The sequence below is a fragment of the Scyliorhinus torazame genome, chromosome 1 (assembly GCF_047496885.1).
Source record: "Scyliorhinus torazame isolate Kashiwa2021f chromosome 1, sScyTor2.1, whole genome shotgun sequence".
Classification (NCBI taxonomy): Eukaryota; Metazoa; Chordata; class Chondrichthyes; order Carcharhiniformes; family Scyliorhinidae; genus Scyliorhinus; species Scyliorhinus torazame.
The window spans coordinates 288806956-288830084 of record NC_092707.1 but is presented as its reverse complement, the minus strand read 5'-3'; the positions used below and the strand labels follow the sequence as shown (position 1 = coordinate 288830084).

The 23129-nt window shown below is 46.7% G+C and overlaps 1 protein-coding gene across 8 annotated transcripts in view; it reads right to left on the bottom strand.

Moving 5' to 3' along the window:
- The window catches only part of wdpcp (WD repeat containing planar cell polarity effector), a 288945-nt gene that overhangs the window by 133775 nt on the left and 132041 nt on the right, over positions 1–23129 (bottom strand). For all 8 annotated transcript variants that reach the window (XM_072507250.1, XM_072507270.1, XM_072507286.1 and 5 more), the window contains 3 exons: positions 14925–15534; positions 10892–11080; positions 2549–2672 (listed from right to left, as the gene is read on the bottom strand). In XM_072507250.1, the coding sequence (XP_072363351.1) occupies positions 2549–2672; positions 10892–11080; positions 14925–15534 (923 nt within the window). The remainder of the gene's footprint in view (positions 1–2548; positions 2673–10891; positions 11081–14924; positions 15535–23129) is intronic.

The following is a 23129-nucleotide window of genomic DNA, read 5'->3' as shown; positions in this document are numbered from 1 at the left end:
ATGCAACTACATCCCTCCTCAAATGAGGGGACCCAAACTGTACACAGTACTCCAGGTGTGGTCTCACCAATGCCTTGAACAGTTGCAGCAAGACTTCCCTACATTTATTCTCTATTCCTTTAATTATAAAAAGTCCAAATTCCATTTGCCTGTCTTATTACCTGCTGTACCTGCATGTTAGTTTTCTGCGATTTATGCACGACGACACCCAGATCCCTCTGCACTGAAGCACTCTGACGTTTCTCTCTAGTTAGATAATAAGTTGCCCTTCACTATTTCTAGTACCCAATTCTTTTTTTCCCAATTAAGGAGCAACAAGTGTGGCCAATCCACCTACCCTGAACATCTTTGGGTTGTGAGGGTGAGACCCACACAAACATGGGGAGAACGTACTAACTCCACACAGAGACCTGGGGCCGGGATCAAACCCAGGTCCTCAGCGCGTGAGGCAGCAGTGCTAATCACTGCGCCACCATGCCGCCATAACACTTCCATATCTCTAACCAAAATGGATAAACTCACACTTATCCAAGTTAAACTCCATCTGTCAAATTTTGGCCCACTCACCCAACCTATCTATATCCATTTGCAAATTTCTTATTTCCTCATTACAACTTACTGTCCCACCTATTTTAGTGCCATCTGTAAATTTGGCTACAGTGCCTTCTATCCCGACATCCAAGTCATTAATATATATTGTAAATTGCTTCATATTAAGGGTGTTTCCCTTCACCGCCACTGGGCCCAAAGTCTGACAGTCGTGCCTGAATTGCCAGCTGGAGAGCCTCTTCTGGGTAGGTGCCATTCAATTACCCTTGGCAGCCTTGACCTCTGTTCTTCTGCCTCAGTGATGCCAGGAGGTGGTGTGGTGGGGTGGGGGAGAACCGACTCCATTCGAAGCATAGATGCTATGCCCATTCTGCCAACTGTGCAGTGCCAAGAGGCATCCCTTTATCAAGTACCCGGTCTCCTTTTGCCTCGCTGACCCTCTTATTGGGCTGGGTGAGCCATGACTGGCTCGGCCCTCTGTACTCGTCTGCCTTCACATAAATGGTTTCTGATGGCATGGGCAAACTGTTCGCCATTAAAAAAATCAGAAGCTCAACTTGTTCTAAGCTGCTGACAAGCTTTTAAACTATCCTAATTGGCCTGAATTGGAAAGTGAGTGAGATTCCAGTTCCACCCTCCCTTGCAATGCTCATTGTAGTCAGCACCAGAATCAACAATTGACACTCTGCCTAGCATTATTATTTTCAGGGCCTCACCACTGCCCCACTCTACCCTGCTTGTATCCCATCCACTATTCCCTTCTTTGGGGAGCCCCAAAGATTCAGCTCATGATGTTTTCACAGTTGAACAGCAAAAATGGAATATGCTGATAGCAACACTTTATGCCATGCAATCTTGGGCTACTTTTCAAATAGTTAATATTATACACTTTAAGACTTCTGCTGCATCTGTTCCCAAGACCTGCAGGCGGTGTACCTAACATTGAGCTTGATTACCAACAGCTACTTAGATAGTATGGTACAGTGCAGTCCTTTAGGCAGGATGTCATGAAGGACAAACCTCCTTTCACATACCTCATGTAGTCGTGCATCCAGCTGTCATCCGTCAAACATGTGCTGTAATACTCCCAAAGAATGTCACGTACTTCCACATTACTCTTCCTGTCACATTTATCCCTGTTCACTGTCCTGTCTAAAACAAACAATACCTATACAGCTGGAATATTATTTCCCCACCTTTACCTCAAAGACTTCAAATTCCTTTAACTGGGCTAGCTGACCAGACTTCCAGCTTCCCCATTAGGTTCTGGCCCTTCACAAGGTCAAACTGCACAGTCAACTATGAATAATTATTCAAATAGGTTGACAGGAGGGAGGAAACTTAGGGCCAGTTCATTCATGCACTCCAGGCTCGCTTTGCTCTAGTAATGTTGGCACAAAAGCTTCAATTGCACAGTAGTGGAGAATATGCAATCATCATAAATGAAATAAACAAACTGGGGGGAAAAATGAATGTAATTCACAAGTTTAACCAGGAGTTTCTAAATTGGTAATTAATGAATTCCTATGCACACGCTTTAATACATCATAGGAATGGAACAATTATAAAATAAGATTCTGAGCAGATCTGTTCCCTGTACGAACACTAGTCGCAACGCCTTAAGCTGCTCTTGCTCATGTATTTGCTTTGTTTGGCCCTTGTTCCGCACTGTAACGAATCACTATTTGTTGATGTACCATTTGTCAATGTACTCTGTCGATTATTCTTTTGTCTACTATGTATGTACTATGTACCTTCCCTTGGCCGCAGAAAAATACTTTTCACTGTACTTCGGTACATGTAGCAATAAATATCAATCAATCAATATCAAAGAAACTGAAACATTTTAACATTAAGGTGCGTTAAGTGATCTTCAACTTTACCCACATTAGAAAAGGTGAAATCTGTTCTTGTAGTTCAACTTACTCTTTGTAACTTACAGTATCTATGAAAATAACAAATACAGGCAACAAGTATAGACAGTGATATTATTATTCACCTCAGCAGATGGTGAAAAAAACGCCTGGCATATCGACTGATCGGGTCCCTGTATTCTAACACTGTTGTATCAGTCAAGGGTCTTGTAGGGACATAAAATGTTCCTAAACTTGCTTCAAGATGCGCTGCAGAATTAAAGTATGATTTTAAAAAGAAACTGCAACAAAACCAACAAAATCACAGCAGTAATATTGTGCTTAAAAATGTATTAGCCCATAGATCCCTTCCTTGGTGACTTATTTCATACATCTTCTACAAGATTTACAATATAGAAACCAAAGATCCATTTAAATTATGTACCGACTACATTGTTACCTCGAAAAGATAGCTAAAAGTGATCCTCGTGGTGCAACTCCAGCAGTCTTTACTATCTCATCATCACAGTGGCATGGACTCCACCTCCCCATTGCCCAACCGCCATTTTTCAGGCTCTTACTCTCCCCAAATTCAAACCAACCCTCCCCTCACCCCGCCAGATTCCTCAACTCTTCCCTCAATTGTTCAGACATGCCAGTCGGCCTGTCTACAATGTTGAGGGTGACAGAAGCAGGAAATAAAATTCAGATCTCCTGGGGCAGCACGGTAGCCTTGTGGATAGCACAATTGCTTCACAGCTCCAGGGTCCCAGGTTCGATTCCGGCTTGGGTCACTGTCTGTGCGGAGTCTGCACATCCTCTCAGTGTGTGCGTGGGTTTCCTCCGGGTGCTCCTGTTTCCTCCCACAGTCCAAAGATGTGCAGGTTAGGTGGATTGGCCGTGCTAAATTGCCCTTTGTGTCCAAAATTGCCCTTAGTGTTGGGTGGGGTTATTGGGTTATGGGGATAGGGTGGAGGTGTTGACCTTGGGGAGGGTGCTCTTTCCAAGAGCCGGGGCAGACTCGATGGGCCGAATGGCCTCCTTCTGCACTGTAAATTCTATGATAATCTATGGTAAGCAGCAATAGTCTGGAGACCCAGATGATAATATGGGAAGGTTAGTCAACCCTACACAGTCCCATAGCTTGAATGGAGTCAACAGTTCAGGGTTATGGTGGACAGGAATTTCATACGTGAAAATGTCAGTTGAACAATGACAATGGGGGTGGAGTCCATGTCTGTCTCCATTGCAGGTCTGACTTTTGCCAGCTCCCAGTCTTCCCCCTGGTCCTCAGTCCCTACGTGCTGAGCCCCTCAACACACCTTGCTCGCTTTCTGCCTCCCCCAATCCTTGCACCCAAGAGCTATGTGTGGCCATAATGGCGACATCCCATCTCCAGTAGCCTGTTAAGCAACAACAGGGCACCAGCCTTCTGCTGGTGCAAGGACTCATGTTCACTCCAGGCCCAACAATGCTTCAATTTTAAAATTCTTAAAGATAATGGTCCGACGGCGTGTGGGTGGAATAGGCCCATATCGCTTCTGAATGTGGACGCAAAAGGTACTGGCGGGTGGGCTGGAGAAGTGCCTCCCGAAGGTGATAGGTGAAGATCAGATGGGGTTCATGAGAGGGAGGCAGCTCTTTTCAAACATTAAGAGGGTACTGAATGTCATTATGGCACCGGCAGAGGCAAAGGAAACAGAGGTGGTTGTGGCACTGGATGCTGAGAAGGCGTTTGACCGGGTAGAATGGGGGTACTTGATGGCAGTTCTGGAGCGGTTTGGGATTGGACCAAGATTTGTGAACTGGGTAAAGCTACTATATAAGGAGCCGAGGGCGAGTGTCGGCACAAACAACATCAGCTCGAGATACTTTTCTCTCCACCGTGGGACTAGGCAGGGATGTCCTATGTCCCCCCCCTGCTGTTTGCACTCGCAATTGAGCCGTTGGCCATCGCATTAAGAAGTTTGGGGGGTATGGAAAGGAATAGTGCGGGGGGGGGGGGGGGGGGGGGGGGGGGGGAGAAATAGAGCATAGGGTGTCCTTATATGCCGATGATTTGCTGTTATACATGTCGGCACCGAGTGTGTCGATAGGGGGAACATTGGAGCTGCTTAGAGTGTTTGGGTCTTTCTCGGGGTACAAACTAAATCTAGACAGGAGTGAGTATTTTGTGGTGTCTCAGCCGGGGGTGGGGGCAGGGGCGGGTGGGCTGCCATTCCGTAGGGCAGGGACTCACTTTAGGTACCTGGGGGTGCAGGTTCAACATTTCTAGTTTGGTGGGGAGAGTGAAAGCTGATTTGGCAAGGTGGGATGGTCTCCCTCTGTCACTGGCAGGTCAAGTACAGGCGGTTAAAATGAACGTGCTGCCACGATTTCTGTTTATTTTCCAATGCCTGCCGATTTTCCTGCCAAAGGCTTTTTTCAGAGAGATTGAGGGAAGAATTACTTTGTTCATATGGGGAGGGAAGGTGGCCAGAGTTCGAAAGGTGCTGCTACAGAGGGGAAGGCAGGCAGGGGGTTTGGGTCTTCCGACCTGATGTATTACTACTGGGCAGTGAATGTGGAGAAGGCGCGGAGCTGGGTCAGAGGGGTTGATTCCCAGTGGGTCAGAATGGAGGAGAGTTTGTGCAGGGGGTCGGGATTGAAAGCATTAGCAACAGCGCTGCTCCCGATAGTCCCGGGGAAGTCAAGGGAAATGCCAATTCGGGGGAACCACAGATTTGAGCCAGGGAGGTGCGATGGAAACTTTCGGAAATGGGAGGAGAAGGGAATTAAGACACTAAAAGATTTGTTTCTTAGGGGTCGGTTTGCAGGGCAGAAGGAGCTGGAAGCGAAGTATGGGCTGGAGCAGGGGGAAATGTTTAGATACATGCAGGTTCGAGATTTTGCCAGAAAGGAGATGCAGCGCTTCCCGGTGGAGCCGGCCTCCACATTGCTGGAGGAGGTGCTGACGACAGAGGGATTGGAGAAGGGGGTAGTGTCAGCGGTTTACGGAGCTATTTTGGAAGAGGAGAAGGCACCACTGGAAGGGATCAAAGCAAAGTGGGAGGAAGAGTTGGGAGAGGATATGGAGGAGGGGTTCTGGTGTGAGGTGCTCCAGAGAGTGAATACCTCCACTTCGTGCGCAAGGTTGGGGCTGATACAGCTGAAGGTGGTATACAGAGCACACCTCACGAGGGCGAGGATGAGCCGATTCTTTGAAGGAGTAGAAGATGTGTTTGAATGTTCATATGTTTTGGTCCTGTCCAAAGCTAGAGGATTACTGGAAGGAGGTTTTTAGGGTAATTTCTAAGTGATGCACGTGAAACTGGACCTGGGCCCCCGAGATGGCCATATTCGGAGTGTCGGACCAGCCAGGGGAAACGGGTGCGGAGGCAGATGTTGTAGCCTTCGCCTCGTTGATCGCCCGAAGACGGATCCTGATGGGATAAAGAGAAACCTCTCCACCCTGTGCCCTGGCGTGGCAGGGGGACTTGTTGGAATTCTTGACACTTGAGAAGGTCAAGTTTGAACTGACGGGAAGGATGGAGGGGTTCTACAATTCATGGGCATTATTCATCATACACTTTCAAGAACTGGATAATATCGAACATTAGTTGGGGTGGGTGGTGGGAGGGTTGGGCGGAGGGGGACTGTGTGTGTTAATGGTGACTATGGTTGATTCCTGATTCCTTTTTGTAATTTGTTTATGTGAACATGCGGGCTAATATTAGGGGTTTGGTGGGAGGATGGGATCGTTGTTGTTGATATGGGGATTGACATATTTGTTGCTGATTATTGTTTGTTGTTGGTGGGTGTATATTTGGGAGAAAATGTGAAAAAGGAGAATAAAAAATATTTTAAAATTAAAAAAAAAAAAATTCTTATCCTTGTGTACAAATCCATTACCTTATTCCTCTCTATTGTTTTAAACTGTTCCGCACATACAATCCCAGAGAATCTGTGCACCCCCTGACTTCCATTGCTCCACCAGTGGTGGCTATGCCTTTAACCATCAAGGCTCCAAGCTCTGGAATTCCTTCTCTAAATCATTCTGCTCTTCCAGTTTTCTATCCACTTCAAGACACTCTTTAAGATCTCTCTTTCTGACTAAGCTTATGGTCACCTAGCTTATGATAACCTATCCTAATATCACCTCGTTTGGCTCTGTCAATTTCCAGTTTGTTAACGCTCCTATGAAATGCTTCAGAAAGTTTTAAAAACATTAAAAACTATTTATAAATATAACTTATTATTGTAGCTGGGCTCATGTTACATGAACCTATAGGTATGGAGGAGCTTCAAGACTACATTTTTAAAAATCAATTTAGAGTACCCAATTATTTTTTTCCCAATTAAGAGTCAATTTAGCGAGGCCAATCCACCTAATCTGCACATCTTCGGGTTGTTGGGGTGAAACCCACGCAGACACAGGGAGAATGTGTAAACTCCACATGGACAGTGACCCAGGGCCGGGGCCTCAGCGCCGTAACAAAGAACAAAGAACAAAGAAATGTACAGCACAGGAACAGGCCCTTCGGCCCTCCAAGCCCGTGCCGATCATACTGCCCGACTAAACTACAATCTTCTACACTTCCTGGGTCCGTATCCTTCTATTCCCATCCTATTCATATATTTGTCAAGATGCCCCTTAAATGTCCCTATCGTCCCTGCCTCCACTACCTCCTCCGGTAGCAAGTTCCAGGCACCCACTACCCTCTGCGTAAAAAACTTGCCTCGTACATCTACTCTAAACTTTGCCCCTCTCACCTTAAACCTATGCCCCCCAGTAATTGACCCCTCTACCTTGGGGAAAAGCCTCTGACTATCCACTCTGTCTATGCCCCTCATAATTTTGTATACCTCTATCAGGTCGCCCCTCAACCTCCTTCGTTCCAGTGAGAACAAACCGAGTTTATTCAATCGCTCCTCATAGCTTATGCCCTCCATACCAGGCAACATTCTGGTAAATCTCTTCTGCACCCTCTCTAAAGCCTCCACATCCTTCTGGTAGTGTGGCGACCAGAATTGAACACTATACTCCAAGTGTGGCCTAACTAAGGTTCTATACAGCTGCAACATGACTTGCCAATTCTTATACTCAATGCCCCAGCCAATGAAGGCAAGCATGCCGTATGCCTTCTTGACTACCTTCTCCACCTGTGTAGCCCCTTTCAGTGATCTGTGGACCTGTACTCCTAGATCTCTTTGACTTTCAATACTCTTGAGGGTTCTACCATTCACTGTATATTCCCTACCTGCATTAGCCCTTCCAAAATGCATTACCTCACATTTGTCCAGGTTAAACTCCATCTGCCATCTCTCCGCCCAAGTCTCCAGACAATCTAAATCCTGCTGTATCCTCAGACAGTCCTCATCGCTATCCGCAATTCCACCAACCTTTGTGTCGTCTGCAAACTTACTAATCAGACCAGTTACATTTTCCTCCAAATCATTTATATATACTACAAAGAGCAAAGGTCCCAGCACTGATCCCTGTGGAACACCACTGGTCACAGCCCTCCAATTAGAAAAGCATCCCTCCATTGCTACCCTCTGCCTTCTATGGCCTAGCCAGTTCTGTATCCACCTTGCCAGTTCACCCCTGATCCCGTGTGACTTCACCTTTTGTACTAGTCTACCATGAGGGACCTTGTCAAAGGCCTTACTGAAGTCCATATAGACAACATCTACTGCCCTACCTGCATCAATCATCTTAGTGACCTCCTCGAAAAACTCTATCAAGTTCGTGAGACACGACCTCCCCTTCACAAAACCGTGCTGCCTCTCACTAATACGTCCATTTGCTTCCAAATGGGAGTAGATCCTGTCTCGAAGAATTCTCTCCAGTAATTTCCCTACCACTGAAGTAAGGCTCACCGGCCTGTAGTTCCCGGGATTATCCCTGCCACCCTTCTTAAACAGAGGAACAACATTGGCTATTCTCCAGTCCTCCGGGACATCCCCTGAAGACAGCGAGGATCCAAAGATTTCTGTCAAGGCCTCAGCAATTTCCTCTCCAGCCTCCTTCAGTATTCTGGGGTAGATCCCATCCGGCCCTGGGGACTTATCTACCTTAATATTTTTTAAGACACCCAACACCTCGTCTTTTTGGATCACAATGTGACCCAGGCTATCTACACCCCCTTCTCCAGACTCAACATCTATCAATTCCTTCTCTTTGGTGAATACTGATGCAAAGTATTCATTTAGTACCTCGCCCATTTCCTCTGGCTCCACACATAGATTCCCTTGCCTATCCTTCAGTGGGCCAACCCTTTCCCTGGCTACCCTCTTGCTTTTTATGTAAGTGTAAAAAGCCTTGGGATTTTCCTTAACCCTATTTGCCAATGACTTTTCATGACCCCTTCTAGCCCTCCTGACTCCTTGCTTAAGTTCCTTCCTACTTTCCTTATATGCCACACAGGCTTCGTCTGTTCCCAGCCTTTTAGCCCTGACAAATGCCTCCTTTTTCTTTTTGACGAGGCCTACAATATCACTCGTCATCCAAGGTTCCCGAAAATTGCCGTATTTATCTTTCTTTCTCACAGGAACATGCCTGTCCTGTATTCCTTTCAACTGACACTTGAAAGCCTCCCACATGTCAGATGTTGATTTGCCCTCAAACATCCGCCCCCAATCTATGTTCTTCAGTTCCCGCCTAATATTGTTATAATTAGCCTTCCCCCAATTTAGCACATTCATCCTCGGACCACTCTTATCCTTGTCCACCAGTACTTTAAAACTTACTGAATTGTGGTCACTGTTACCGAAATGCTCCCCTACTGAAACATCTACCACCTGGCCGGGCTCATTCCCCAATACCAGGTCCAGTACCGCCCCTTCCCTAGTTGGACTGTTTACATATTGTTTTAAGAAGCCCTCCTGGATGCTCCTTACAAACTCTGCCCCGTCTAAGCCCCTGGCACTAAGTGAGTCCCAGTCAATATTGGGGAAGTTGAAGTCTCCCATCACCACAACCCTGTTGTTTTTACTCTTTTCCAAAATCTGTCTACCTATCTGCTCCTCTATCTCCCGCTGGCTGTTGGGAGGCCTGTAGTATACCCCCAACATTGTGACTGCACCCTTCTTATTCCTGATCTCTACCCATATAGCCTCACTGCCCTCTGAGGTGTCCTCTCGCTGTATAGCTGTGATACTCTCCTGAACAAGTAGCGCAACTCCGCCTCCCCTTTTACATCCCCCTCTATCCCGCCTGAAACATCTAAATCCTGGAACGTTTAGCTGCCAATCCTGCCCTTCCCTCAACCAGGTCTCTGTAATGGCAACAACATCATAGTTCCAAGTAGTAATCCAAGCTCTAAGTTCATCTGCCTTACCCGTAATGCTCCTTGCATTAAAACATATGCACTTCAGGCCACCAGACCCGCTGTGTTCAGCAACTTCTCCCCGTCTGCTCTGCCTCAGAGCCACACTGTCCCTATTCCCTAGTTCTCCCTCAATGCTCTCACCTTCTGACCTATTGCTCCCGTGCCCACCCCCCTGCCATACTAGTTTAAACCCTCCCGTGTGACACTAGCAAATCTCGCGGCCAGGATATTTATGCCTCTCCGGTTTAGATGCAACCCGTCCATCTTATACAGGTCACACCTGCCCCGGAAGAGCTCCCAGTGGTCCAGATAACAGAAACCCTCCCTCCTACACCAGCTGTTTAGCCACGTGTTTGTCTGCTCTATCTTCCTATTTCTAGCCTCACTGGCACGTGGCACAGGGAGTAATCCCGAGATTACAACCCTCGAGGTCCTGTCTTTTAACTTTCTGCCTAGCTCCCTGAACTCCTGCTGCAGGACCTCATGCCCCTTCCTGCCTATGTCGTTAGTACCAATATGTACAACGACCTCTGCCTGTTTGCCCTCCCCCTTCAGGATTCCCTCTACCCGTTCGGAGACATCCTGGACCCTGGCACCAGGGAGGCAACATACCATCCTGGAGTCTCTTTCACGTCCACAGAAGCGCCTATCTGTGCCCCTGACTATAGAGTCCCCTATAACTATTACTCTTCTGCGCTTTGACCCTCCCTTCTGAACATCAGAGCCAGCCGTGGTGCCACTGCTCTGGCTGCTGCTGTTTTCCCCTGATAGGCTATCCCCCCCGACAGTATCCAAAGGGGTATATCTGTTCGAGAGGGGGACAACCACAGGGGATTCCTGCACTGACTGCCTGCCCTTTCTGGTGGTCACCCATTTCTCTGCCTGCACCTTGGGTGTGACCACACTTACATAACTGCGATCTATGACGCTTTCCGCCACCTGCATGCTCCTAAGTGCATCCAATTGCTGCTCCAACCGAACCATGCGGTCTGTGAGGAGCTGCCGTAGTCCCAGTGCTAACCACTGCGCCACCGTGCTGCCCGCTTCAAGACTACATTATAAGAATTAAGGGAGCTCTATTCAACATTGACTAAAGCCTTACAGCATGCAAAGAGAAAGTGAAGAATCACACAACTGGAGAATTCTGGAGTGAATTCTAATCTGTGCATATCTTACATTCTCTTTCTGGCGTAAGCTTCCATTTAAGGAGATGATCCACAATGGCAATGAGGGAAGCGTAGCACTGTGAGCCCACAGTGTTCCAGTTCATGCCGCCCAAGATATTAATAGCCTCATCAATTTGTTCATAACGAATATATTGGCGGATGAGTTCAGTGGGACCCAGCTGTCCTCTCAATATGGCACCTGTCATGGGAAGAAATGCACATCTGAGGTAAGAGAATTTACAGGACAAATCTGATTTCTTAAAAAGGCCTCAGTCTGAGGTAAACCACTGAACTAAACACCAAGTCAGTCACATAGTCTCCTAACAACTATGTCAGAAACAAAAGAGGTTAATTATTTAGGACTCGATTAATGGTGGGAATTCATTTGATCTTCGTAACGAGGAGTGATTAATCATTACGTTGCTTAACCTTGTAACTATGGCAGACGAGCAAGAATCACTGGCACTTGGGGTCTTGTGACATGTAACAATGCAATATTGTTAGGGAAAAATAAGTTGTCATTACATTTTTGGAATGTTTAAGGCAATCAGGTACCAGGAATCACAAAAAGTGAGACGTTAATTGTAGCTGTCAATACTCTTCCATCTGGGTGCTTGACCTCTTGTGGGTGGTGAGCTTCCAAATGACCTACACAGGAGAATGAAGTGACAGACAACTCATTGCCTAATTGATTTAAGAATAGTGCTCAGGGAAGCAGTCCAATTAAAATTACAAGCTGGCAATTAGCAGCTAGAACTCTAAATCCCCTCTCACAGCCTGCTGGCAATGAAAATAAAATGAAAATGTGCTTGCAGTATGAAGTAAAATCTGCAGATTTCTGTGAAGCAGGCATGAGGCAAACCACTGTTGGGAGCAAAAAGGCTGTGTGGGTGCCGAGAGACAGCATTATGCCTCACAGGTAACCAGGTGATTTATCATTTTTCTAATGGGCAGCATCGAGAATGAATCAAACATGCAACTGTAATTAATGGAGTGCTTTGGAACACAATACAGCTGCTCACGACTGCCTTTGGCAAGGCAGAAATGGAACACTTGTGATAAAAAAGTTAACTTCTTCAAAATGAGTTTAAAAGAAGAATTGAAAGTTGGCAGTGCAGCAAATTTACAGACCTGTAACTGGACTTGGAATGAATTACATCCATGCTCACTTTGAGTTCACAGGGGCAAATCATACTGGGCAGCTGTTTAGCACAGGGCTAAATTGCTGGCTTTGAAAGCAGACCAAGGCAGGCCAGCAACACGGTTCGATTCCCGTAACAACCTCCCCGAACAGGCACCGGAATGTGGCAACTAGGGGCTTTTCACAGTAACTCCATTTGAAGCCTACTTGTGACAATAAGCGATTTTCATTTCATTCATTTTTTAAAATTCAGCACCAAAAGTCGATCGGAGCTCGATGGAAGGATTAATCCGTATCATGACATCTTGACGCTTGTGTGAGCACATGATGCTTGCACGCAAAATTACTTTGTTAATTGTGGAGCTATTAAAAATGTTTTAACATTATTCTCAGGAGGGACAACAAATATGGAATGATTTTAGACCTGATGATTATTTTTCCCTCCCCAGCACTGCTCAGATTTGTCCCTAGGGGTCTGAATTGCTGGTCTGAACTTGCAGATGGGGTGTTATATTACTACATGCTGGGGATTCAATTATTGAATCTGTAGATGAATTCAATCTGACATCACCCTATTTACATGTTAAGGGACTAATTTGCACTCCAGAGCTGAGAATTTTTAAAATTTTACACACTTGACTCTGGACCGAAAATTCAGCCATTAATAGGCAAACAGATAGATGGCAAATTGAATTGATCGACAGACTCAAATATCCCCACGCTGCAAACGTAAATCAGGAAAAGGAGGACAAATCCAACCCGGAAAATTACCACTCCATCAATCTACTGAACCAGCAAAGTGATGGAAGGTGTCATTGACAGTGCTCCCAAATGGCACCTACCCTACAATCACCTATGCACTGACCTCAGTCTGGGTTCTGCCAGGGCCAGAGAGGTCCTGACCTCATAACATCATTGGTCCAAACATGGACTTGAGCTGAACTTAAGAGGGAAGGTGAGAGTGACTGCCTTTGACAGCAAGGCTGCACTTAACCAAGCGTAGCATCAAGGAACTCCAGCAAAACTGGAGTTAATGTGAATCCGGGGAATACTCTCCATTGGGTGGAGTTATACCGAACATAAAGGAAGATGGTTGCGGTTGTTGGAGGTCAATCATCTCAGTTCAAGGACATCACTACAGGAGCTCCTCAGGGTAGTGTCCTAGGCCCAACCATCTTCAGCTGCTTCATCAATGACTCCCCGGCGGCATGGTTAGCACTGCTGCCTCACAACGCCGAGGACCTCGGTTCAATCCCAGCCCCGGGTCACTGTCCGTGTGGAGTTTGCACATTCTCCCAGTGTTTGCGTGGGTCTCATCCCCACAACCCAAAGATGTGCAAGGTAGGTGAATTGGCCACACTAAATTGCTCCTTAATTAGGAAAAAAAATAGATTTGGGTACATATTAATTTTTTAAAAATCAATGACCTTCCCTCCATTAACCATCCAGACTTGGGAACTATATCACCATTCCTTCACTGTCACTGGGTCAAAATATTAGAATCTCCTCCCTAACAGCACTCCAGGTGTACATACACCACGTAGACTGCAGCGGTTCAAGAAGGCAATTCACCACCATCTTCTGAAGGGCAATTTGGAATGGGCAATAAATGCTAGCCTATAACTACATCCCTGGAATGGATTTAAAAAATGGTCAAAAGTGGGGATGCTTGCTGATGATTGCACAATGTTCATCACCAGTTGTGATTCCTCAGATGCTAAAGCACTCTGTGTCCATATGCAACAAGACCAGGACAACATTCAAGCTTGGGGTGATATGTAGCAAGTAATATTGATGCCGCACAAATGCCAGGCAATGATCATCTCCAAGACAGAACCTAACCATCTCCCACAGATATTCAATGACATTACCATCGCTGAATTCCCCACTATCAACATTGATCAGAAGTCTAACTGGACCAGCCAGATAAATACTGTGGCTGCAAGAGGCTGGGAATTCTGTGGCGAATAAGTCATCTCCTGACTCTCGATTGTCCAACACCTATAAGGCACAAGTCAGAGTGTAATGGAATACTTCCCATTTGCCTGGGTGAGTACAGCTCCAACAACACTCAAGAAGCACAACACCATCCAGGACTAAGCAGCCCCCTTAATTGGCATCAAATGAACCCTCTCAACATTCGCTCCCTCTACCATCGGCAGACAGTGGGAGCACTATATACCACCTACAAGATGCTCTGAAGCAACTTTCCAAGGTTCCTTTAACAGGATCTTCCAAACCCACAAGGCTGCCACCTAGAAGTACAAGAGCAGCAGATACATGGGAACATCACCACCTGCAACTTTCCCTCCAATTGCATACCATCCTGACTTGAAACGATATTGCCATTCCTTCACTGTCGCTGGGTCAAAATCCTGGAGCTTCCTCTCTAACAGCACTGTGGATGTACCTATATCACATGGGCTGCAGGGGCTTAAGTAGGTGGCTGATCACCATCTTATCAAGGGCAAATAGGGATGGACAGTTCATGCTGGCCTAGCCAGTGACACCCACATCCCATGAAATAATACAAAAACAATTTGATTGGCTGCTTAACCTGCTGGCTGACACCACTGCTGCTGATGCCTGGCGATCCCCTTGACTTGGTGCCAGATTCAAACTGATAGCAGTAGAGAGAAAATTCTCACCAGATATTGTTAGATCTATGTAGCAGCTTTCTACAAGGTCAGCAGTGAGTGTTGTTGCATGGCCACTGACTGTGCTCACTGTGCGCATGTATACGTTACAATGTAAAGTTGGACAAGCCAGTTAACTGAGGATATGATATGACTTTTAATCAAAAAATATATAAACTGAGGAATTTAAATGATTTACACTTTAAAAAAAAAGAAAACAATACAAAGGACAGAACAAATGTACCGAGAAGAGGCGGAGAGCTTACCTTGTTTCAAACAAAGTACTCCAACAGGCCCTTTTTCAAATCTCAGAAACATGAGATCATGCACATCATGGCTGTTGTTGCTCGAAGAAATTGCCCGGGGAACTGTCCACTGAATCTGAGCCAACCTGCTTGTTATAGCAAAATGTTGGCTGAGTTGAACTTTGGTCACAGGTTTTATGTCCTCCGCTAACAACTGCATCTTCATTGGTGAGAGTGCCATGTCGTAACACTGAACTTCACCTTGGCAGTTGCTTACCATAATTAATGCACCATCAGGATGCCATGCTATCAAAGAAGGCATCAGATCAGCTTGTGCTAGTAAAGTTACTTTGCGATGAGCATCGTATAAAATCAGTGAAGAATCCTCACAACCGAACACAAGCTTGTCTTCTACAATATTTCTACTGCAGCAAGTGGCTTTGGACCTCAATGGGATGCTAATGACTGCCACGCGTTGCAATTTATTCCGAGCACACTCATAAATGCAGCTATCTGCCATTGGCTCTTTGTCTGGCGCAATAAAACATTCTACTGTATGGACCTGATTGGGCTGATTAATACTGAAACCAGCATCAAGTGGATCACCTTCTGTGCGAATGAAGCTTAAAATCTGAAAAGGAAAAGAAACAGTGCACAAATTAAATAAAGTGAATAATTGATATAACACTGAACAGTTGCTATATTGTTCCTACTTACACATTCAGAAATCAGAAGACAATTCACAGGGAAAATACTGTAGAGATACCAATAATTGGGTTTTCCTGATATCATCAGGAAAGTCATGGGGTAGAATTTCCAACCAGCTGCTGATCCTGCTGGTACAGAACCACATTTTCAAGAAGGCTGTAATGTAACAGGCAAGGAGGATTTTCTGTCCTGCCCCTGACTGGGTCCACTGCTGGAGGCAAAGATTTGCAGCAGCGCTTCAAAGGTTGAAGCCAGCTGCTTGACCAGACATGGGAGCCATACTTGAGAAACAAAAAGTAATCATAGAAAGAGGAATATTATTGGAGAGCTAAAGGGAGAGAGAATGGGGGGGGGGGGGGGGGGGAAACAGTGGTTAGCACAGTTGCTTCACAGCTCCAGGATCCCAGGTTCGATTCCTGGCTTGGGTCACTGTCTGTGCGGAGTCTGCACGTTCTCCCCGTGCCTGCGTGGGTTTCCTCCGAGTGCTCCGGCCTCCCACAGTCCAAAGATGTGCAGGTTAGGTGGATTGGCCATACTAATTTGCCCTTACTGTCCAAAAAGGTTGGGTTCCTGGGTTACAGGGATAGGGTGGAGGTGTGGGCTTGGGTAGGGTGCTCTTTCCAAGGGCCGGCACAGACTCGATGGACCGAATGGCCTCCTTCTGCACTGTAAATTCTATGAGAAATTCTATGGGATGAGTTGGGATCTGCAAAGTCTAAGGATTCTCAGAAGCTCTGATGGAGATAATGCTGACAGAGAGAATGGCTCTAGTGGGCAGAGAGTCATTTTCTAGGCTGTTTGGTGGGTGGTAGCACTAATGATGCCACTAATTCTACAATTTCACATTGCTATTCTGTGTCAGAAACATTGAATGCTGCTGAAAGCATGACTCACCTCCACACCTTTAGTGCAAAAGAAAAATGAACGACAAACAGTAGGCATACAAGACCCACCTCTCTCATTAGGTACATCATCTCTTGCACCATTCCATCGTCACATTTGCTACATGATTTCAGTGAAAGGAGAAGAAATAACTGCATTTCCTACAGCGGATAGTATGCTTGCACAGAAATATCTGCAACTACCTTGACAAAGACGTTATAAATTATTTTATTGAATGCTCATCTTGGTGTTCTTTGCAAAGGAAAGGCATGTATCTGTCCCATCGTGGGTTGAGGAATAGTTCCTTCAGATCTCTCAATCGGCATGAAGAAAAATTTCTGCAACTTCTGAGCAGACATAATGGAGAGATGGAGAAGTTGGAGGAGAACCTTCAGGCTCAAGCTGGTCATGGGATGAGCTGCAAACAGAACTGTCAGCTTTTGCTCACTGCAGGAAATCACATGGTTGAAAGGCCTTTTTGTTATTACTTAGTCACATCTTATTCTTAAGTCAGAAAGCAATTTCCTAAAATTAATGCTTGTTTTGTCACTCAAGTGTTGAACACTACAAAAAGGAAGCATCTGACAGGCAGCCTGGCACTTTACAGAGGGATCCTTCCTCCAGCAGATTCATTAACTTTGTCATGACACACCACACTTATTCAAGCACCAGTCCACACTGGGGTAAGGCATATCACTGGGTCAACCATGCTACAAGTATGAGCAGCATTCACGGTCTGCATAGTTTGGGAATTAAATCTCTTCCTGTTGATGAAGTTAACAGGGTGATTTCACCCTGCCCTTTAGGAATCCAGCCATGGCTAAAAGAAAAGGTTCACTCTCTCTCTTGATTTGCTTAGTCCATGCAGATCTGATTGCATTCAGAAGCAACCCGAACATGGCAGTCATGACATGTTTTATGTGATGATTTAAAAAAATTTTTTTTAGGGGATGTGGGTGTTGCTGGGTAGGCCAGCATTCATTGCCCATCCCTAGTTGCCTTTGAGAAGGTGGTAGTGAGCTGCCTTCTTGAACCGCTGCCATCCATGTGGAATAAGTATATCCACAGTGATGTTAGGGAGTGAATTCCAGGGTTTCCACCCAGCAAGTGAAGAAATGGCTCATATATTTCCACCTCTTGATAGTGAGTGACTTGGAAGGGAACGTCCAGGTGGTGGGGTTCCCAGGTTTCTGCTACTCTTGTCCTTCTAGATGGTAGTGGTTGTGGGTTTGGAACATTGTGTCTTGGTCTCCTTATCCGAGGAAGGATGTTCTTCCTACAGAAGGAATGCAGCAAAGGTTTACCAGACCGATACCTGGGATGGCAGGCCTGACATAAAAGGAGCGATTGAGTCAGTTACTATTATATTTGCTGGAGTTTAGAAGAATGAGGGAGGATTGAGGGTGGCACAGTGGTTAGCACTACTGCCTCACAATGCCAAGAACTCAGGTTCAATTCCAGCCTTGGGTGACTGTGTGGTGTTTGTACTTTCTCCACACGGCTGTGTGGGTTTCCTCCGGGTGCTCTGGTTTCCTCCCAGTCCAATGATGTGCAGGGTTAGGTGGATTGGCCATAATAAAATTGCCCCTTAAGTGTCTAAGGATGCGCAAGTTTGAAAGATTGGCCCTGATCAGTGCACAGGGCTACAGGGATAGGGTGGGGTGGGGGTGGGGGGGGGGGGGGGGGGGGTGGGGGGGGGGGGGGGGGGGGAGTCCTCTTTCAGTGTATCGGTGTCAATTCGATGGGCCGAATGGCCGCCTCCTGCATAAAATGTTTCTATGGATAATGTTCCTTAGGCAGGAACATAGAAAATAGGAGCAGCAGTAGGTCATTCGACCCTTCGAGCCTGCTCCGCCATTCATTGTAATCATGGCTGAACTTCCAACTCATTAACCTGTTCCCATCTGGATGTTTTTTGATGCGGGAGGGGAGGTGGATAGATTCTGGCATACGGGCCTGATAACTACATGGCAATGTATTCAAATAAGGTTCCTGATGTTCAACATCACTGTCAGGGGGAGTGGACAATCACGTCATGCGTTTACACAGTCGTAAAACTTTCAAGAAGGCAACTCCACCACACCCAACATCAAAAAACATCCATTCACACTTGCGTGACAGCAGAACAGCATGAAGCTTGACTGGTCTCTGAAGACATGTACCTGGTGAGCAGACCTCCCAGGGAGCACAGCAGCGCTCATGGAGTAGAGGGTCATATCCAGGTAGTATCCTGGAACCTCCCCATGGCAACCCCAGATAACCCTTGGTGCTGCCCCGCCACCACCACCTTTTGAAGTGCAACTAGGGATGGACAATAAATGCTGGCCTAACCAGCGATGCCCACATCCTGTAAATTAATTTTTAAAAACCTTGCTTTGCACTTTGCACAATATTCTCCGCTCCCATTGTCGAACCGACCCAACATGAATGAGAGCAGAAAGTCCCAGACAATATGTGACTCATGTGGCCACTTACTATTATGTACCTGCATCCCTTTAGATGCTCCCTTCATTCTCTGTCAGCAGGCCTAAAAAGTAAAGGTTTTATTGAAAGTATTAAAATTAGGCTAAAAGAAGAGGTTCCTGTGGGGACAACACCTTTTACAAATCAGGCAATACCAGATACTGCTGTGTCCAGATACAGACCTGAAAATCTACACCAATATTAAATATAGATATTGGCCCCCTTGGATCCTTTGACCTTTTTGCTAATTAACTTTCTACAAATAACGTTAGCTATTAACAACCCTAAGCAGGACTTAATCTTCAGCAGTTGAGAAACACAGAATCTGAAACAACTCTCGAGTTGTTCCAGCTTTTTAAAGCCAATTTTTGCCCTGGACTTCAAATGTAAAAGTAGCTACATAAAAACAGGTATTGATTAATCCATTTACCTATAAGCTTGGACCTCCAATTTACTGATAAGTATAATTCCATCTCTCTTTCTCTTAAAAAAAAGGCAATGGAAAAAGAATCAATGACCATTATTGAGCAGATAAGAATGGAAACAACTGGGGTAAAACAAAGTGCATATAGCAAAGCAAGTGCTGGTTAAAGATGTGGTGAAAGTCTGCAGCTTCAATAAGGACCAGGGCAAAACTATTTAAAAGAATATTCGGAGTAGAGCTATGGGTTGTCACAGTTTCTGAATCACATTAATTCAAAGAAAACACAATGTGATTATTTTCCTGCAATGGAGAAATTCCCATTAATATCTTTTAAAAAGTTAATATCAAGTAAAGCACGTCAAAGTGCAATATTTATGAAACAGTATATATATTTCAATTTTACTCGACTTTTGCATAGGCACCCAAGAAGGTCCATGAAAATTGCATATCAGAGAAAATAATAGGTTCAAACGCTACATTCGGAGTAGAAAATTGGCTTAACTTGCAGATTGAAAATGCAACAAAGAAAACATACAAGTCAGTTTGCTATGATTGAAGTCTTTGGCTCACTGAAGAAAAATTGACAATCAATTTATTTCAGCGTGTGTTAACCAAAGTAGCTGGTTCGATTTCACACTGTGGCACACATAATCACGATCATTACCTTAATTAGATATGAACAGAAAATCCATTTCATACCGTTTTTGGAAAATCTGGTCGTAAAATATTACATCACATCTGGGTTATGAATAAAACTTTACCTAGTATTGGTTCCAAGCATAATATAAAACAGAATTAAATAATGAACAGTTAGCACTGCTGTCTCACAGCGCCAGGGACCCGGGTTCAATTCCGGCCTTGGGTGGAGTTTGCACTTTCTCCCCATGTCTGCGTGGGTTTCATCCGGGTGCTCCGGTTTCCTCCCACAATCCAAAGATGTGCAGGTGAGGCGGATTGGCCATGCTATTATGCCCCTTAATGTCCAAGAATGTGTAGGTTAGGTGGGGTTACAGGGATAGGGCGGAGGCGTGGGCCTAGGGGTCGGTGCAGACCTGATGGGCTGAATGGCTTCCTTCTGCACTGCAGGAATTCTATGGTTGTAATTGTAACACCATTATTTGAGAATTGAAGCAGACTCTGCCTGGTTCAGTTCCCAATGATGCCCATATCAATTGGTAAATAACCCCTGGTTAGTTGCAGGGTTCCAAAAAGGCTCATCATCTGGGCAATACAACAGTCAGGAAACAGAATGTGCATCTGACCCTCAATTATCGAGGCTTCTGACTTCCAGTTGCGGCGATGCATCACTAAGCCGCACGTTTCGGCACCTCCCGTTTCAACGGACTTTTGGGCTCTTATCGGGAGCCCCAGCGGGAACTTTTTTCGGCCAAACCCACCGTGAGGTGACAAAGGAAGGAGTCCCCCCGGGTGTGGATGGAAAGGAGCGGCAGTAGTGGCCAGATTGCGGAGGATCCTTTGGAGCAGCGGCAGAGAAGAGAAGGGAGAAGCAAGATGGCGGCCGAGGGAGCCCAGATGGTATGGGGCCCGGAACAGCAGGAGTTCTTCCGACAATGTGTGGAGTAGCTCAAGAAAGAGGTGCTGGCGCCGATGCTACTGGCAATCGAGGGACTAAAGGAAACACAAAAGGTCCAGGCGATGGAGCTCCGTGGAGTGAAGGCAAAGGCAGCCGAGAACGAAGATGAGATACAGGGCCTGGTGGTAAAAACGGAGTCGCACGAGGCACTACATAAGAGGTGCATAGAAAGGCTGGAAGCCCTGGAGAACAGCTCGAGGAGGAAGAACTTACGGATTTTAGGTCTCCCCGAAGGAACAGAGGGAGCTGATGCTGGGGCGTATGCGAGTACGATGCTCCATACTCTAATGGGAGCTGAGGCCCCAACGGGCCCCCTAGAAGTGGAGGGAGCGTACCGGGTCCTCGTGAGAAGACCAAAGGCAGGGGAAACACCAAGAGCAATAGTGGTGAAGTTCCATCGCTACAGGGACAGAGAGATGGTCCTGAGCTGGGCTAAGAAGACACGGAGTAGCAAATGGGAGAACGCGGTGATACGCGTGTATCAAGACTGGAGTGCGGAGGTGGCGAGAAGGAGGGCGAGTTTCAACCGGGCCAAGGCGGTGCTCCATAGGAAGAAAGTCAAATTTGGGATGATGCAGCCGGCGAGACTGTGGGTCACGCATCAGGGCAAACACCACTACTTTGAGACGGCGGAGGAGGCATGGACATTTATTCAGGATGAGAAATTGGACTAGACTTGAGAAATTGATGTCCGGAGGGAGGTAGCGAGGTGGTGGCACAGAAATGTAAAGTGGGGAGAGGGGAGGGCTACTGTATAATAATGTTGGACGGGGAATTTTCTCCCCCCGATGGGGGGGGGACACGAAGAAATGTGGCCGCCGGTGGAAAAGGGGACAGGGAAGGGGAATGAGGGAACTGCGCCATTAGGGGCGGGGCCAAGAGGAAAGCGAGGGTATTTTCCCGCGCTATGGACATTATAGCAGGAAAAGGGGCGCAGGAAGGAAGGGAGCCTCACACGCAGGGAGGTCAAAGAATGAACGGGGGAAGCCGAGGTCAGCCAGAGTTAGCTGACTTCCGGATGCAACATGGGGGGAGTAATCAAGCTAGAGGGGGATCTAGCGGGGGGGGGGGGGGGGGGGGGGGATTAACTGGGTTGCTGCTGCTGAGGGTAAGGAGGAGCTGATACGAGACGAGGTGGTCGGGATGGGAGGGCGCCGTCTGGGGGACAGATGGGTACGTGAGACCTGGGTGAGGAGATGGCTTAGAAAAGGGGATGGCTAGTCGACGAGGGGGGGGTGGGTATATGGCCCCCAATTCGGCTGATCACGTGGAATGTGAGAGGTTTAAATGGGCTGATTAAGAGGGCAAGGGTGTTTGCGCACTTAAAGAGACTGAAGGCGGACGTAGTTATGCTCCAAGGTATACTCCCGGATAGACTTTTTTGTTTTGGGAAGGGCACTGATCCCGAAGGTGGCAGGAACGGAGTACTCGGCTATAGCCGTGTCAGATCACGCCCCGCATTGAGTGGATCTGGAACTAGGAGAGGAAAGGGAGCAGCGCCCACTCTGGCGATTAGACATGGGACTACTGGCGGACGAGGGGGTATGCGGAAGGGTGAGGGAATGTATCGAAAGATACCTGGAGGTCAATGACGATGGGGAGGTCCAGGTGGGGGTAGTATGGGGAGCGCTGAAGGCGGTGGTTAGAGGAGAGCTGATTTCCATCAGAGCCCACAAGGGGAAACAAGAGGGTAAAGAAAGAGAGAGATTAGTGGGGGAAATTTTGAGGGTGGATAAGAAGTATGCGGAGGCCCCAGACGAAGGGCTATACAGGGAAAGACGAAGATTACAGACGGAGTTTGACCTGCTGACCACGGGAGAGGCGGAGACACAGTGGAGGAAGGCACAGGGGATACAGTATGAATATGGGGAAAAGGCGAGCCGGCTGCTGGCCCAACAACTTCGGAAGAGGGGGGCGGCGAGAGAGATCGGAGGAGTTAGGGACGAAACGGGAAAGATGGAGCAGAGAGTAGGGAAAGTGAACGAGGTGTTCAAGACATTTTATGAGAGGCTGTACAAGTCCCAACCCCCGGAGGGGAAAGAAGGAATGATACACTTGGATCAGCTAGAGTTCCCGAGGGTGGAGGGGCAGGAGGTGGCAGGTCTGGGGGCGCAGATTGAGGTGGATGAGGTGATCAAAGGAATTGGGAACATGC